Below are 16619 nucleotides of genomic sequence, written 5' to 3'. Positions count from 1 at the left end.
AAACAAATGCCGTTTGAAGTTACAGAAAAATAAACTAGCTGGTTAAGTATTGCTCACCTGTGTTGGCACGTGTTGCATTTACGTCCATTTTAACATTAAAGTGAACTGTATTTTGTTTCATGCACCAGTTTGTTTACTTTGTAAAGCAGATTTATGACATAACCCACCCTAAGCTTATTATTTTTTTAATTTTAATCACATAAATTAAATCAATTTACGCATATTCGCTCCTTTTACGCGCAAACTCCATCTTTGCGCAAAGAAAGCTGTTTATCAGATTTAATAATTAAGCTCATAAAACTGTACATATCGGGTAAATTAAACATAAATGTGAATGAAGTAGAGTAATAGGTTTTTTTCTGGTAATATGTAAAAGATAAAATACAAGAAACGAACACATTTCAATAATTCTTTCAATAATCTTAAATGCTTTAATACCGTATTTACTGATATAGAGAGGGTCATGATTAGGGGTGTTCACTTAGTGATTAGTTTCATGGTGGAAAATGGTGGAATGTTTATTCTTAATGCCCGGTTTTAAGTTTCATAATAAAGCGATAAAGGGAAATGTACGCATTTAATCTTCAGGTGAGTTTAAAATCAACGACACGCCTTTGCAGAATTACAATCAAAAATAGTCTTCTGAAACTTAAATATTAGTGATAATAAAACTAAATACGGGGTACTGTATTCCTCACTGTCTCCAGCTGCATGCCCTCTGACTTGTTGATTGACACCACAAACCTGCACTCAGGATCAAACGTGCCTCAGGATGAACATAGTCGACGCCCATCGCACACCGGTTTGTCACTGCTGCATGTATGGGATGAATGAACATGATAAAAGCAGTGGGTGCAGTCCTGTCTTCAATGAGGGCTCCATGTCAGATTTTACTGTGGGCCTGTGACGGGGTTGTGCTGTGTAACCTATGGTACAGCTCCAGTGCACAAAATAGACTTGATAGCACTGGAGGTCTGAACGTGGTGCTGATCACTCCTGAGGCAAGAACTAATATAATCTGAAATAAAATGCAGCCATTATAAGCATGACCTTTTTTTATATTGATTAAATAAGTTGTCATTTTTTTGGAATTAAAACAGCACAATCACATAAAGCTGGCACTGAATGTCATAAATTAAAAGGGGACAGTTCATACAAACCTTCTTTGTGGTTGTAAAGAAAAACTGGATAGTGAGAATAATATAAAATATCTCTGGTGAACCCCATAAAGACTAATTAACACTTTGTATTGATGCAAAATCTACTAAAAAAAAGTCCCATTTTAAATTATGTAAAACTGTTTTTACAATCCCTGGCATATTTAATTTGATAATAACAATTTGTAACAAGACAAATCTACAAATTTGAATTACTGAAGAATCAAAATAGATGGGTGCTGACTTTATTCAGTATGAAACAAAAATTGTCTTTATCACCTGCAGCCAGCTGTTTTTACAAAAGGAATTCAGCCATGGTCAATAATGATTTTTAGCTCCAAACTACACACGTTCTATATAATTTAGCCCCCTGAGAACCTCCAGAGGTAAACAGTAGTTTTAACAGCAACAATATTTCACTCCCTGCAACAATAAAAAATACATGCTGTAATAATATGCTTTTGTTACCACCATCTGCATGAAGTCTCAGAATATATTTTCATATAATACAATGCTTTTAAAATCTTGGTGATGCACGGTGCCCTTGCAAATGCTTTCTTGAATAAAAAGTTAATACAACTGAACTCATTTGAAAGGATGATGAATAACACTATATGTGGACAACGAATCAAGCACAAAGTAAAACTCTTATTCACTGTGAATAATGTAATCATTCAGATTCAAGTTATTCAGTCAGCACTGAACAGCCTTGAACGAAATGAATGTCAGATAGCATGGTTTGGACACAGTTGATGCATTTCCCAACAATCTTACATTTTACCTGAACAAACTTTGCTACAGCAGGATGTAGCATCTTCACATTTTTGACTAAGACAAATACATTTGTCCTGATAAGCAAAACCTCTGTTTTCAAATTTTGTAAGACCAGGGACAAATTAGTTGGCTAGGGGGCGCTACTAACCCCCTCACATTCCAGTCAACCAAACAGGACTCCTGCACTGGGATATTACAAAGATTTGCTGAGGGGTGGGAAACACAAATCTGTTCCAGAATATGCACCATGTTATATAAAGTAAAAATATTAATGATTTTTAAACTACATTTTGACAGAGTGTTCTTGTACAAGATCTCAACAGGCAAAATACATGAGCCACCTTACAAAGTATACTCAAACATTACAGTGTTATTGCCCCAGAGACAACTTTCCTGCTTCCTGCTTGTGACCCCTCACTAGACAGTAATGTCTATTTGAGACCCCTCTGTATAGGCTGCTTATAAATGACATGTAAGCGCTACAGTTTAGTTAACGGCTGTGAAGAGTGAAGATGTAAATCTATCCAGTATTTCACACAAAAAGCCTAGTAAGAGAAAATTATGAAAATATAAAATTAGTTTTGTGTAGCAGTATTCAGCTTCCAGGGGCGGGTTTCACCAAAGTGATTTGCAAGCACTGTTTATAGACAGCTTACAAAGTGGCAGCATCCCATTTCACAAACAACTGGCACTTAAACATTGCAGATAAAATCATCTTGCAGCCCCTCATGAGGTTTTGAGTCTCATATTCAAACAAAATTTGTGATAAACTTCATAGTTGTCTCTCCCATCAAATATTGAGAAATCGCCCTATGGTCTAATATTTGGATCCGCTGATGTATGATGTAAAAGGACGATCTCTGATTGTTAAATGGGGTTCTCTAGCAGAATAAAGAACATATTAAGTTGCTTCTGCTAAAGGGGGTATCTGTAGACTGTACTGAAATTTATACAACTTGAGATAAAGGTATGCCAGCATATCAAAAACCCCAACAGGTACCCACAGTGGTGGAAAGCAACTTAGTACATTTACTCAAATACTGTTAGGTAGACTGACAATTTTGAGGTACTTCCCAGTAGTTGGAGTTGTTTTAACATTAAAAGTTGTTTTAACATTAAAAGAACATTGAAACAACGTTTAAGTTCTAATAAATCAACATTGAAATTTCGTAAAGATCTATTTCAATATTGAAACGATTTTGAAAAAATGATTAAAGTTTATGAAACAACATTGAGCAATCAATATTGATTTATCTTTCAAAATCAAAACATAAATCAACAGTGATTCGACCATGGTGTATGACGTTGATTCAGCAGTGAAACATTGCAATGCCAGCTAGGTTGTACTTTATATGGATATTTCTATTTCTTATGCTACTTCATACTTCTGTCAGTACTCTACTATAATTCAAAGGCAAATATTATATGCCACTACATTACTTTGATAACTTTTCATTTCTACACTACAAAAAAACAAGTTAATTTCACTTACTATTTTAAAGTTGGAACAACTTCCCTAAATTAAGTAAATACAACTAAATGTAATAAATAATTATATTTACTTACCATTTTGAAGGAAATTTGTTTTCTAGATTTTTTTTAATAAGATCAACTTGTCAAATTTCACAGTTTTGTTTAGATTCAGATCAACAATACAAAATATTTTAAATAATGTAATACATTTTGATATTACTATCTCACTATGATCTTGTGATATTTAGGGTGAACTATGCAGGATTTTCCTAAAAAAAAACAATGTTTGACCCATACAGAAGTAAACCCTCTGTCATCACTTATGACCCACTAAAATGTGTGCAGTGGTGTATTTTTCTGCAGAGACTCCGCCCTCTGCAATGTTTTCTCATTTTCTGTATTCAGGACATTTATGGGCGTGTACCTCAGGTGAGGTCAGGGTTTTATGAAAAGGTATAGCGACCAGGTGCGACACCATAGGCAGTAGTCATCCCAGAGACACAGTGCATAAAAACTCCAGGTGGAATCCCGGATGAGAATGAAACTTGGGATTGGCTTTTATTTTCACTTTTGCTGGTGGGCCTGTTTACAAACAATAACCACAATCCTGCATAGTATAGTTTGAAAGTGATGTAGCATACTCTGAAGGCATTGATAAATCCAATACTATACATTATTCAGAACTGGGTTATTCTGCAAACAGAATCATGAGGGCTACTTTTGGGGAGAGCTGAAAGATAATAAAATGATTTCTCTCCTTTAAAGTAAAAATGTAAAGTTAGACTTCTGAGGCAAGATGACCCCCCCCCCAGAAAGGACACAAACCCCCGGCATACACAATTATCTGTATTTGTGTCGTGTCTGTATCTGTTTAACCAACAAAACTAGATGTATCTGTATCTGTACTTGAAATGGGTGGAGTTGATGTCAGACGTGGATGACGTTTAAATTGGAAGTGAGTGTGACGTAATCTGAAGTTGTTATTTTAAGCCTGAAATTGATATGGGTTGATCAGAAGTTGGTGTATTTATTATTTATTACAAAACTATTTACAGATCAATCCCAGAGGATTTCCCTTTATCACGATATTGACACAGATGTTGACACATTTTACATTATCTGTACTGGACTGCCCCAATAGTGGTACAGGATAATAATAATAATAATAATAATAATAATGACTTCATTGCACAGTTCATACAGCAAGTGCAATTCTAAGTGCTTTCCATAATAAAATGAGAAAATACACATAAAAAACGGGATAAGATAGAGTAAGTAAGATTCGATCACACACTCAAACACACAAAAAAAATACAAATTAGGTTTGATACCAATTAATGAAATAAAAGATACAAAAATGCAAGTCTAAAAAGATAAGTTTTTTAGATGTCATTTGAAGCTGTTTACTGAATCAAAGAGTCTGACATCCTCTGGAAGGCAGTTCCAGAGATGAGGGCATATGACACTGAATGCAGCGTCACTGTACTTTTTAGTTCTACTCTGGGGGACATTTAGTAGACCAGACATGGAGGATCTTAGGGATCTGGAGGGAATGTATTTGACCAGGAGCCAGTCTATTAAGAGATTTAAAATCTAAAAGCAAAATTTTAAAATGTATTCCTAAATGGACAGGAAGCCAATGAAGCGTCTTTAAAACCAGAGTATTATAAATGACTATTAAATTCCTTTTCTTTTGATCCAATAATTAGAACCTTAGTTTTGTCCCTGTTGAGTTGCAAGAAATTTTCGGACATCCACGTACTAATTTTGTCAATACAGCATGACAGTTTTTCAACTGCGCTTGTATCATCTGAAGACAATGAGATGTACAGTTGAGTATCATCAGCATAGGCGTGGAAATCAGTTTCATGCTTTCTAATGATATTTCCCAGTGGCAGCATGTACAGATAAAAAAGAATGGACCCACAGGGTCATCAAGGTTGTGTCTTCTTGGGGACAAAACAGTGGTGCCACAGTTAAGTAAATCTGCATTCAAAGTATTTAACTGGCTTAAATACCTGTGCTCGGATGATTCTTAGATGCTGGAAAGAACCTCTGACTCCCACATTGAAAATATGGAAGGAGGGGAATAATTGCATGTGAAAAGATGCTTGGAAACTGAACTGCAAAAATGACATGGTGAAAGAACAACAGCCTTAGTGGATATATGGACACTATATATATATATACACATGGACTTGACCTTGACAAGACCATGAAGGTGTAATACAATAATATGCCATTATTGTCATGCACTACTACCCACCAAGTTCTTGTAATGGAATAATGACCATTATTGTGTTATTGTATTTGGCTACCTGCCTGTTTTTTTTTTTTACTTACTTTGTAATTTTATTTCATTTTGTTAGGTTGTGTTTCTCTTGTTTATGTTATGATTATTACTGACAAAACCAATAAAACTTCAAATTCCAAAAAAACAACTAAAAAAACTTTGTTCTTCCCACAATTTTTTTTATGCAAATATTTTTTTTACTTTTACAGTCATAAAATTTTAATGCATGGCTTTTATTTGTAGCCAAACAGAGTATTTCTACACTGTGGTGTTGCAGCTGACTAATTGATGGGAACAGGCTGGTTATTCCACCACTGCTTGGAGACACTCCGTTTCTAGTAGCCTAACCTGGGGTTTTTAGGTACCTTGCTGGGGAAAACACATCTTAAAATAAAAACCTGAGGGAAAGGCTAGAAGGCTTCTAGACAATCCAGTCACTGTTGGGATTTTGGTTTGATTTATTTAGTTAGACAGCTTGTTTTGAGCTCAGGGGCTTCTTTCCCTGGGTAGTAGGTATCTTGCCCCAATAGTTGACAGGATTTTCATTTTTGTGCTAACAACGGACTTGATTACTCTACCAGTTTATGTCTCCTAACGTTGTGGTAGTTTATGCATCATCATCCTACACATGCTGAAATCATATCCATTTTTTTTTTTTAATTTAACATTACGGTTAATTTTCTTGGCTCTTAAGAGGGGCATCTTCCCCCAAATTTTGATACAAATATTTTAGTACTTTTACTGCAGTAAAATTTGAATGCATGGCGTTCATATGTAGCTGACAGAGTATTTCTACACTGTGGTGTTGCAGCTGACTAAAAGGAAAGGCTAGAAGACTTCTAGATGATCCATTAATGAGTCAGGGTTGTTAATTTGATTTGATTTATGTAGTTAGATAGCTTGTTTTGAGCTTGAGGGACCTCTTTCCCTAGGTAGTAGGCATCTTGCTCCAATAGTTGACAAGATTTTCATTTTTGTGCTATGACAGAATTGGTTTCTTTACCAGTTTATGTCTCCTAACAGTGTGGTAGTTTATGCATCATCATCACCCTGCACATGCTGAAATCATATCCATTTTTTTTCATTTTACAGTGTATTTACTTTGTTCTTCCTCCAAATGTTGATGCAAATATCTTAGTACTTTTACTTCAGTAAAATTTGAATGCATGGCTTTCAGTTGTGGCCAAACATAATATTTCTACACTGTGGTGTCACAGCTGATTTAAAGATTGGAACAGGCTGGTTATTCCAGCACTGTTTGGAGACACCCATTTCGGATGTGCGTTTCCTTCTCAGAAACCCTACCTGGGGTGTAAGTGGGAATCCCTGGTCCCGGATCCACTCCGGCTTTTCAGTCCTGCTCCCGGCCACCTTTATCCGAGGCACTATGTGTTTCTGTGTGAGAGAAGCCGACTCTTGTTTACAGCAGAGATTCCACGGCGGAGCGGAGACCCACAGCCTGCGTTGACCGAGGGCGAACCGTAGAATTCCACAGCCTCCGGAAATACACGCAACGGTAGTTTTTGTTTCCTGTCTTTTATGAGGATTAAAAGGCAAAAAACACTAAACACGCGTAAAGGGCAGGTCCTTGTGGACACATTCTCCCTCCCTCCCCGGCCGAGGTCGTCTAGCTGGAGAGCTGGAGAGCCCCATTCTCCTCTTGCGTGGCACAAGTCTGGTATTTTCTTTCAGCTGCAAATCCGACTGACGGCAGAGATAAGTCCGACCCGAGGAGCTGGAAAATTGGTTTAAAAAGCGACTTGTCACCGCGGGCCAGGACTGCTTGGTGGGGATCGAGAGCCTGTGCTGGTTGAATGGCATAATCAAAAAAGGTTTTTCATTCATTTTTCAACCTCGCAGCCACCACCCCTGTGAATCTGGACGTGTTTTCTGGCCCCACTCCTCCTCCTCATACACAGTCATTCACACAGGGGGATTCTTGCGAGCGACACTGGCGTTAATTTATCATGGTGGCAAAGGCTTCTTCCACTAACATTTAGTCTGGTATCTTTTATTTTTTTAATTCTCCTACTACCAGGCCTGATCGCACTGTACGCGCACTGCTGTTTTCAAGAGATGGAGACTGAAGATGGGGATTACCATCATTTATCCAGTAAAATCACTGGCTTGTGTGCCATACCAGCCGACGTCAAAGTATCTTGTGATTGGCAAAAATAGCAGACTGTTTTAGTATTTTTTTCTTCTTCAAAGGAATTCCCTGTTATAAGGGTTTGTGCACAGTTATTTATATTTTTTAGAGCAAACCCTGGGAGCCACGCATTTGCAGGCTACATAGAGTAGCCTTTTTAAGGCTACAGACACATTTATTTTTCCTCTTTTTTCATCTTATTTTTTTCGGAGCCGGTGTGCACAACCTTTTATTTTTTACTTTGAATTTTATTTTATTTTTTGAAGAGGTGAATAATGCTAAGGAACATGAGATCTGACACACGGATGGGTAGCCCGACCTTGTATTGGGGTCTGATGCTGTATGTCTCCACTATCTGCATCTGGTCCACACATGCAGAGAGTAAGTATTTTTATTATTTTATTTGAATATTTTATTAAAGTTTATTAGGTGAAAGTGGGTTGGCCTTGATGCGCAATGTAGCCTACCTTTTGTATCCCAGTTTAACCTCTTATTAATCAGTCTTTTGCTGACTGATGCCATGCGTAATGTGTGAAAATGTATGAAATGTGTTTAATAAAAAGGAAATAAAGGGACTATACTCTTATCGCAGGATCTAGTCCCTCCACAGTGAGCATATAGCTCACCGACGTTCGCCTTTTACTTACATATTAGCAGAGGACCATGTGGTATAGCTGCCCGTCAGTAGGTGAACACGTTAAGGCACAAAATGTGCGTTATTGTGCGCAATATCACCTCATGTGATGAAGCGGTTTGGTTTATGTAGAAACAGGCACAGCAACCAGGCACACGTCGGCGTAATCTTCACGTTAGACATCCAGAGAGCAGAGGATGAATCCAGGGACCAGAGCTGAAGGTTACTACGACCATGTGGCCATTTTGCATTTCGTGGTGTGGCGTTGCTGCGCATGAAAAACCTAAATCAGACACCAACCTTTGCTTCCAGCTCAACTGACACAAACAAAATATCATAATTAAGCCGACTGTCTTCATAAAGAGTCATCATGATGATAAAAACAGTCGGAGGTAATCATGTTTTATCTCCATACCCTATTCTAAGTGAACTAAATAGCTGCTCTGTATATGCTATGGGCCTATGTGGTGTTAATTAATTCAAGCCTTTACATACAAGAGCACCTGAGTTCAGGCTGTTTCTAATCCACTCTTTACCCACATGCCTTCACACTGAGGGAACAACAGAGATGATAGATGGTTATTAAACATGTAGAACTTTAATTTTAGTCTTGGAACAATGCTTAAAATTAGTACAAACCCATTAAAATCACTGATGACTATGTGAACTTGGGCTTTCATTTTGAGTGCTTCATGTTTTTAGTCACCAATCAGACTTTTAATAATCATTCCTCATGAATTTTAGGCACCTTTTACATCTTTAACTCACTTGTAAGTCATGCAAAATGTCTCGAGCGTCTATTTCAGGCTGTTATTCCACTGTTTTAGTTTGTTTTTTAACATTTATAATGCGTTCAGAAATGCTTCAGCGAGCATATTTTGCATTTTCTTATCTAATCTTAAAGCAAACCAATCTAATGCTCTGTATATAGCAGCTGGAGTCAAGGCTGCCTTTTTTGCCAATGTTATAATAGAACAACTGGGATTTAATGAGGGTCAGTGAGGGCTGCTTCTCTTTTCAGTGCTCAGTGTATATATATACAGCCTTTTGAATGGTTCTCTGTAACTGCACGGTGATGTTACACTGATAGGCTTTTCAGTGGGGTCTTATGTTGGGTCAAGATAATGCGTGATCTGTCTGGAAAAATCTTTAAGAATAAAGTGACTGGATTATAGAGATGATTATGGCAGTTCAGGTGTTTTGTCCATGAAGTTAATATTTATCATTAAGTCATCTTTATAGCGGAAACGGGGATGTGTGTGTGGTAACTTAAAAGAAGTTAGTTTTAGAGTCATGATCCTTTTGAAGCATGACACATTGAGACAGACGTTTATCCTTTCCTTGGTCAACAGCAAACTAAAAGTCCTCTCCAGGTGCATCTCCCCACCATGAGCACATATATTGTCTGGTTGGCATAACATGATTTGTGTGTGTTTGAGTATTACATCACCTCTGCATTACTTTGTCTGTTTCCTGAGAGGATATGTGGGATGATGGAGACGATTTGACATGGGAAGGAGATGTGTAGGCTGACCTCTATTAGCATTCAAATAGAAGAAAAAACTTTTTTCTGTTCCTATTGACCAGTGGTCCAAGCACAGCCATGTGGGGGTGTGTTTCTGTGCACCCTCCTGAGCCAGCGAGACACCCATGAACGCAGCAGGGGGCTGGGAGACAAGTGGTTGCTCTCAGATCTTGGCGCTCGTGGTGTATAATACATCAGGCCTTCCAGAACAAAGCGCTCAGAGATAAAGAAAATATTGAATATCAAGACAAGGATGGGGTCTTAGGGATGATGTTTACTTCACTGGGCTGCAGAGGGTCAAAATTTCCAGCCTCTATCATCACTTAGTGGAAAATCACCGATATCCAAGAGCTCCATTAGGGGTTGAAAACTTTTTCTCTCTCTCTCTCTCTCTCTCTCTGTTCATTTTGATAATCTGTCCACACCAATAAAATGTAATTAAGATCCCTTTTAACTCTCACCACAGTAAACTTTCCATGCCATGGCTTCCAAGTATGCAGCAAACAAGTCTCCAAAAGAGGGTGAGCACGCATGAGGGAGATAGACGCTTGGTGTTTGGAAATAGAATGTGCAAAAATACACTTGCAAGAGAAACAGACTTGGTTTTGTTGATTGGAAGAGTGGAGAGTTTGTGAACAGTTTTATTGGCTTTTACTGTTCACACGAAGCAGTCTCCTGTATAGACCGTTGCGCTTTACTTCATCACTTGGCACCACTACTATTAGGGTTATAAATAGACATGTCACCAACAACATTGGCACATTGGTTGTGTGAGTACAGGCACCCTCTGTCCCGCACCATGAGGGCACACCAGTGTTCTTGTTCAGTTATTTATGAAGGGACATGTTGCTCCGGAAAACTTGAATGGCAGCATAAATAATCAAACGTCAGCAAGCATTGTGTCTGACAGGCACCCCTCCTACCTCTCCCTTTGGGGTATGGCATGTTGCAGTACAGCTCTCCTTGTCGTGACGGGGCAAGAGGCTTATATATGACTGCTGTCACTCTACTCCAAGGTGCCCCACTCCATCTTGTGACCGGGGCTACACGGTTACACACACTCCCCCCACCCCTCCACCAGGCACTCCCTTCCCCCAGACTGGATGCAGGAATGCCTTGTCTCACCCCCGGCGAGAAAGTGTAGTGAGTGTTCGTAGCCCTATGGTGTGCGTACGAGTGTGTTTGTGCGCATGCTTGCGAGTGTATTGTGCAGCTCTGTGTGTGTGTGAGTGTACTGCAGCAGGACTCAGCGTGACAGCCTGAGTCAGTGGCGTGCCCCTGTGTAAGGATGTGAAAGTGTGTCACTGGGCTAGTTTGTGAGAGTGCAGTCAAATGCTGTCCTGCAGCTCCTCCAGGCTGCCAGCTGAGGTTTACAATGCTTAATTAAACACTTTATTTCAAGTGGCCCGTCATTGGATTTGCTCAAACGCAGTCTCTGGCCAACTGCACATACATCATCATGGGCTGCCGGTTTAATGGCCCGTGGAGTATTGTACAATTTGTGAGATGATTGCAAATGTTAGCTCTTCTAATGGATGGGGCTTGCTGTATCAGTTGAAAGCTGTTCATCAAGGACTGAATGTGGATCTGTCCCGAGTGGAGAATTCATCAGCGGGAGATTATTCTCAGAGGTGTTTTCAGAACCTTAGCGAGAAACCTTTTCATTCGTGTTAATTGTTCGGCCATCGCTTGGTTATTTGTGATTGTCATAATGAAGAATAAAGATGGCTGTAAACACTGAGGTGCAACATGTATGTGTGTGATGTGAGAGCGCAGGTGCATGAAATAAAGCAGAGAACTGCAGCATGCCGTTAGGTCTATACGCTCACATTCAATCGAATGTGAAGATCACAAACGGTGTTGTAGAACACCTTAAATTATGCTTGATTTTTCACTTCACTTTGTTTTCTTTTATTAATTTCATTCATGCACCAGAGCGGCCTTGGACTGAACCTGATAGACACTTGTGTTTCTTTCACAAAAAGGGAAAAATATTTTTGGTGTAACTCCAGAAAAGGAATGTTTGCTACAACATATTAATGAAAGCAATAAATTCATCACCATTTCAATTAAAAGTTAAGGTTTAGGGGGGGGTTTAGTGGCATCTAACGTGAGGATTGCAGATCGCAACTGTCTGAAACTTCTACCGGAATTCCTTCAGTGTCCATTGTTCAGTTATTACCGGGAGCCAAATAATCTATAAAGTTCGCTTCCTCTCCAGAACAAATGTAGCCAGTGATTTAAACAGCTAAAACACTGAATGAACCCTTTTTACTTTGTAAAATCAGTGTTTTTCCATTGCTGTTTATTGTGAAGGGGCTGCAAAATATGGTGGTTGACGCAAAAACACTGATTGCCCTATCTAGAGGCAGCATTTGGTTTGTTCGTTCTGGGCTACTGTAGAAACATGGCAAACTCTGTAGATGTGTACCCACTCCCTGTGTAGATATAAACAGCTCATTCTAAGGCAACGATAACAACAACAATTATTTTTTTCAGGTGATAATGCACTAAAGAAAATTATATATCCATTTCCACTAACACCAATTCCTCCCTAAATCCTACACACTGGACCTTTAAATTCTAATAAAGTCCCTTATTTTGTACATTTTCTGTCAGCTTCTGCACATCCTCACAGACATTAACTCTTAATAAAATCACTGCAATTTTACTATAATCGAACGTTAAATTAAATTTGGTTGTTGATCGCGATCAGGTCATAGTGAGTGTGTAAACACAGAGTGCGTTGTCTCCTGCCCTCGCCCCTCACTTTGGGAGAGGGGGAGTCTTTTTGTGTGAGAGTTGTTATGATGGAGAGTGTAGTGTTACTGTTTGGGGTTTTGGGGAAATCTGAGCCACAGTGTTTGAAGTAAGGTCCACTGAGGGGAAGTGGCCCACCAGACCGCTGGTCAGATGACTTCCAGTATGCTGGGGATTAGGGCCAGTTGATGTGGCAGGTGTGAGGGGATATGACCGCACAGTGACCAGCTCCCTCACTGCATGAGCTAAAAGTGGATTTTAGTGGGAAAACGTTGCTGTCGATTATGGTCCAGCGGAGTTGATTCTTCGCTGTGGAACATCTGTGTATGCCATGTATGCATCTCTATATGCTCCTCTAATAAGGAAAAGCAGATGCTTTGTGATTGCCTGTGAACTAGAAGTAATTGTTTAATTAAAAATCAAATCAAGTTTAATAAAAATGAAATCAATCTATATGTTTTGACACTTTTATTGTGCATATACTTATTTTCTCAATATTTAGCACTGACTTTGATTGTGATATATTGTTCAGGGTAGGATGCTAAACCCAAGATATGACTTTTGTCACACTTTCTTTATACAAAGTGCATACTTGCTAGATACATACAGTATATTTAAAATACTTCTTGAGCTAGAAATGTTCAGTTTTGAGTCAGTTTTCATTCAAGTGGAGTCACGCAATTTGCAGACAGTGAGGCATTTCCAAAAACGGATATTTGTGATATATGTTTTAAATTGATTTTATTTTAAATAAAGCATATAAATATGACATTTTAACACTTTTAACACAGATGCATACTTGCAAGGTGAACCAGAAATTTCAGTCAAGTGGAGTCAAACAATTTATAGACGGTGGGGCATTTCCAGAACTGATAAAGGGATATTTGCTAGATATGTGTTTAAATGGACTTTTATTTTTTAAATATAGCTATAGATGTGGATTTTTTTTAACAGTCTCTTTTGTACAAGACACATACTTGCAAGATACATGTATTTAAAATACTTTCTGAACCTGAAATTTTTCAGTCAGGTGTGCCGGGATCTGCAGACAGTGTTGCATTTTCAAGCCTGTTTTTTTAAATGTATTTTATTTATTCAACCTTTATTTAACCAGGAAATCTCATTGAGATTCCAAATCTCTTTAACAAGGGAGAACTGGCCATGTTAGCAGCCAATCAAAACACACAATCATATAACACAAAAATCCACAATAAAACAACAACTATTCAAACATAGTGGCCTCTCAAGAAAAACAAGCACATGTCTCGGTCCCCACATTCTTTATGATGCCCTTTTATATTTGTTAGATATGTTTGAAATTTGAATTTTTCTATTTTAAAAAAACAGCATATTTTAATATATACATACATAGAACTGGGTGGAGCTCCCTCTGCTACACAATACAACAATAACTTGCTCAAATTCGGTGCTAAAACTGTTAGAAATAGTAGTGGTTTTACTCATTTCTTTGGTGGAAATACTAAACATTTGCAGGCTTCAGCGTGACCATTTGTTTTTCTATATTCCACATCATAATTGCAGCCCTGCTTAGTGTAGATTGACATAGCACCTCTTCGACTCTGCAGAGGAATCTCCCTCATAACCTTCCTGGATGTCTGGAAAAGGACACAACAATGTGCTTTTCCCACAATGCTCAATCTGTGGCCTTCTAATAATCAGTGCAATATGTGTTTTCAAAGTCGTGTTTGCGTCAGCCAAAACTAAGACAAAGTTTATTTACTGAATCACAGTTTATGTGAAGTCAAGATAAACAGCGACCATTAGCCTTGGTTTAATTTGACTAACTTACCAAGGGTCGCGTTTGAGTGTGTGTGTGTGTGTATCGTGCACGCGCAGGTGTGCGTGTGTGTGTGTTTTTTCTGTGATGACATTTCCGCGGAGGGCCAGGGCAAGGTTTATCAATCATAAACATGAGCCGATGGATCCGATTACGCCGTGGAGATATGTGTGTTTACTCAGCAGTGTGAAGAGCAAAGAGAGACAGGAGGGAGAGACAGACACATGCATTCAGGCATATTCCTCTCTGTGGACACTGGGGCTAAAATATCCACATCACCTCTAGGTCATTATAACATGTCAGCACTTTTTCCCCCTGTTTATGTAACAATGAATAAAGGGTTTGGTATTCAAATTTTATTTAAGCATTGTTTTCTTCACAACAAATGGCTTGACTGGCAACAATCAGAGAAGCCTGGAGGCTTAGTTTGAGGCAACATCCTACTCAATCCCTTTGCAAGGAAATGATTGGAATTCCTGATACTTAACATGCCTAATGAGAAGAACAAGGGAATCACAAAGAGGAGGTTTTTCTCTCACTTTGCATTCCTCTCTTTCTATTCTCCTCTCATTCTAATTAGCATTTTTTAGTGCAAATCAATTTGAGCTAATAATAAAATACACAGGAATATCTGACACCCTGAAACATATTTAATGCATCTAGCAGTTTCCGTTTGTGGTGTTTTTACACCGGCAGGATGGCTTCAGATAGAGAAACATTATACTGCGACGTCTCCCGTCACAGTATCTCTTCGCCCCCCTCCTCCCATCCTCTGGCCAGACGCCCCCTGATTTTATTAATGCCCTCATCAGGAAATGGGGCCTAGAGTTTCTCTTTACTAACAAACAAATTAGTCTTTGTATTTGAGTGGCTCCACCCCTCCTCCCTCTCGCTCCGGCTGCTGGAGAAGCTGGAAGAAAATTCTCAATGAAACAAAGAAGACATGCAGCTCGATGGCTCACGAGTGGAGCCCAGGGGCATTGGTGTTGATTGGAGAAAGCAAATACTATTTTCTTGCGGAGTAATCGTTTCCGTTCTAAATTCGGAGACGTGAAACACCCTGACAGGAGCAAATATAGCCCATTCCACCCCACAAACAATGCGGCTTCTATTTTTGGCAGCACAGTTTGAACAAAGAACATCAAGCGTGGCCTTTTTTTTTTTTGTCTGACTGAAGTTAATTTACTCACAGGGACATTTTGAGAGCACAGACACACACATGGTTGAATATACGCCAAGAAGAGGCTACGTATGTCATTTCTGAATGATCTCTACAACCAGTTAACCATTTTGGAAAGGCTATGTGGTGGCACAGTGTTTATTTTAGGACGGGAACAGTTTAGCTCTTTGCTTTATCCCCAGTGTTTTGACAAGGATCAGAGTCTCCTATTGAAAACATGCCTGTTTGTCTCTTCGGACAGGCGCTGTGACTACGTCGCTCACCGTGGCAGTGTCCTAAGCCTCTGTAAGAACATAACAGGTTTAACCAAGGAGCTCATATGTCAAGGCATATCCTGTGCTGACTGTTGAACCTTCTTTTAGACACTTCAAAATAATATGCAACCTGTTAGCTGCAGTATGCGCCAGTTCTATAATTATTGTAAATCATTTATTGTTTCATTAATTATTAACACAATGCATTGCAAGGCAGGTTTTGATCTGTTGGATTTTACAGGACTGTTCAGCTACAGTATGTGGCTGTGGCATCAGAGCAGCGTTTCCCAGACAGGGATAGGCCCACTGTATCCCAGGTAGCGCTACTCCTCGGAGATGTGTGGGAGGATTGAGAAGTTACTCAGAATTTAGTGAAGAAATGACTAAGGAACTTGAAATAACATGTTGAGTGAACTGAACACTAGCCTCTCTGTTACAACTGCTCTCACACAAGAAGTCTAAAAAGTTATCTACAATTAATGGATAAATGGTTAAAATAGTTAGCTAATACTAAAGGTAATTGACAGTGAAAAAGCTAAACTTAATGGATAAATTATTTTTATTATTATTTTTCTTATAGTTAGTGGAAAGCCAAATGTTTGGTGGATAAATGTTTTAATTT

General features: G+C 38.7%; 1 protein-coding gene across 1 annotated transcript in view; it reads left to right on the top strand.

The window, feature by feature from the left end:
* Nucleotides 1–7067: 7067 nt before the first annotated feature.
* The window catches only part of igf1ra (insulin-like growth factor 1a receptor), a 94369-nt gene continuing 84817 nt past the window's right edge, over nt 7068–16619 (top strand). Inside the window, exon 1 of the mRNA XM_033634173.2 lies at nt 7068–8227. Within this exon, the coding sequence (XP_033490064.1) occupies nt 8122–8227 (106 nt within the window). The 5' untranslated portion in view covers nt 7068–8121. The remainder of the gene's footprint in view (nt 8228–16619) is intronic.

The sequence above is a fragment of the Epinephelus lanceolatus genome, chromosome 5, assembly GCF_041903045.1.
Source record: "Epinephelus lanceolatus isolate andai-2023 chromosome 5, ASM4190304v1, whole genome shotgun sequence".
NCBI classification, from domain to species: Eukaryota; Metazoa; Chordata; class Actinopteri; order Perciformes; family Serranidae; genus Epinephelus; species Epinephelus lanceolatus.
Note: the sequence above shows the minus strand (reverse complement) of the source record. Positions and strands in the feature narration are given on the sequence as shown.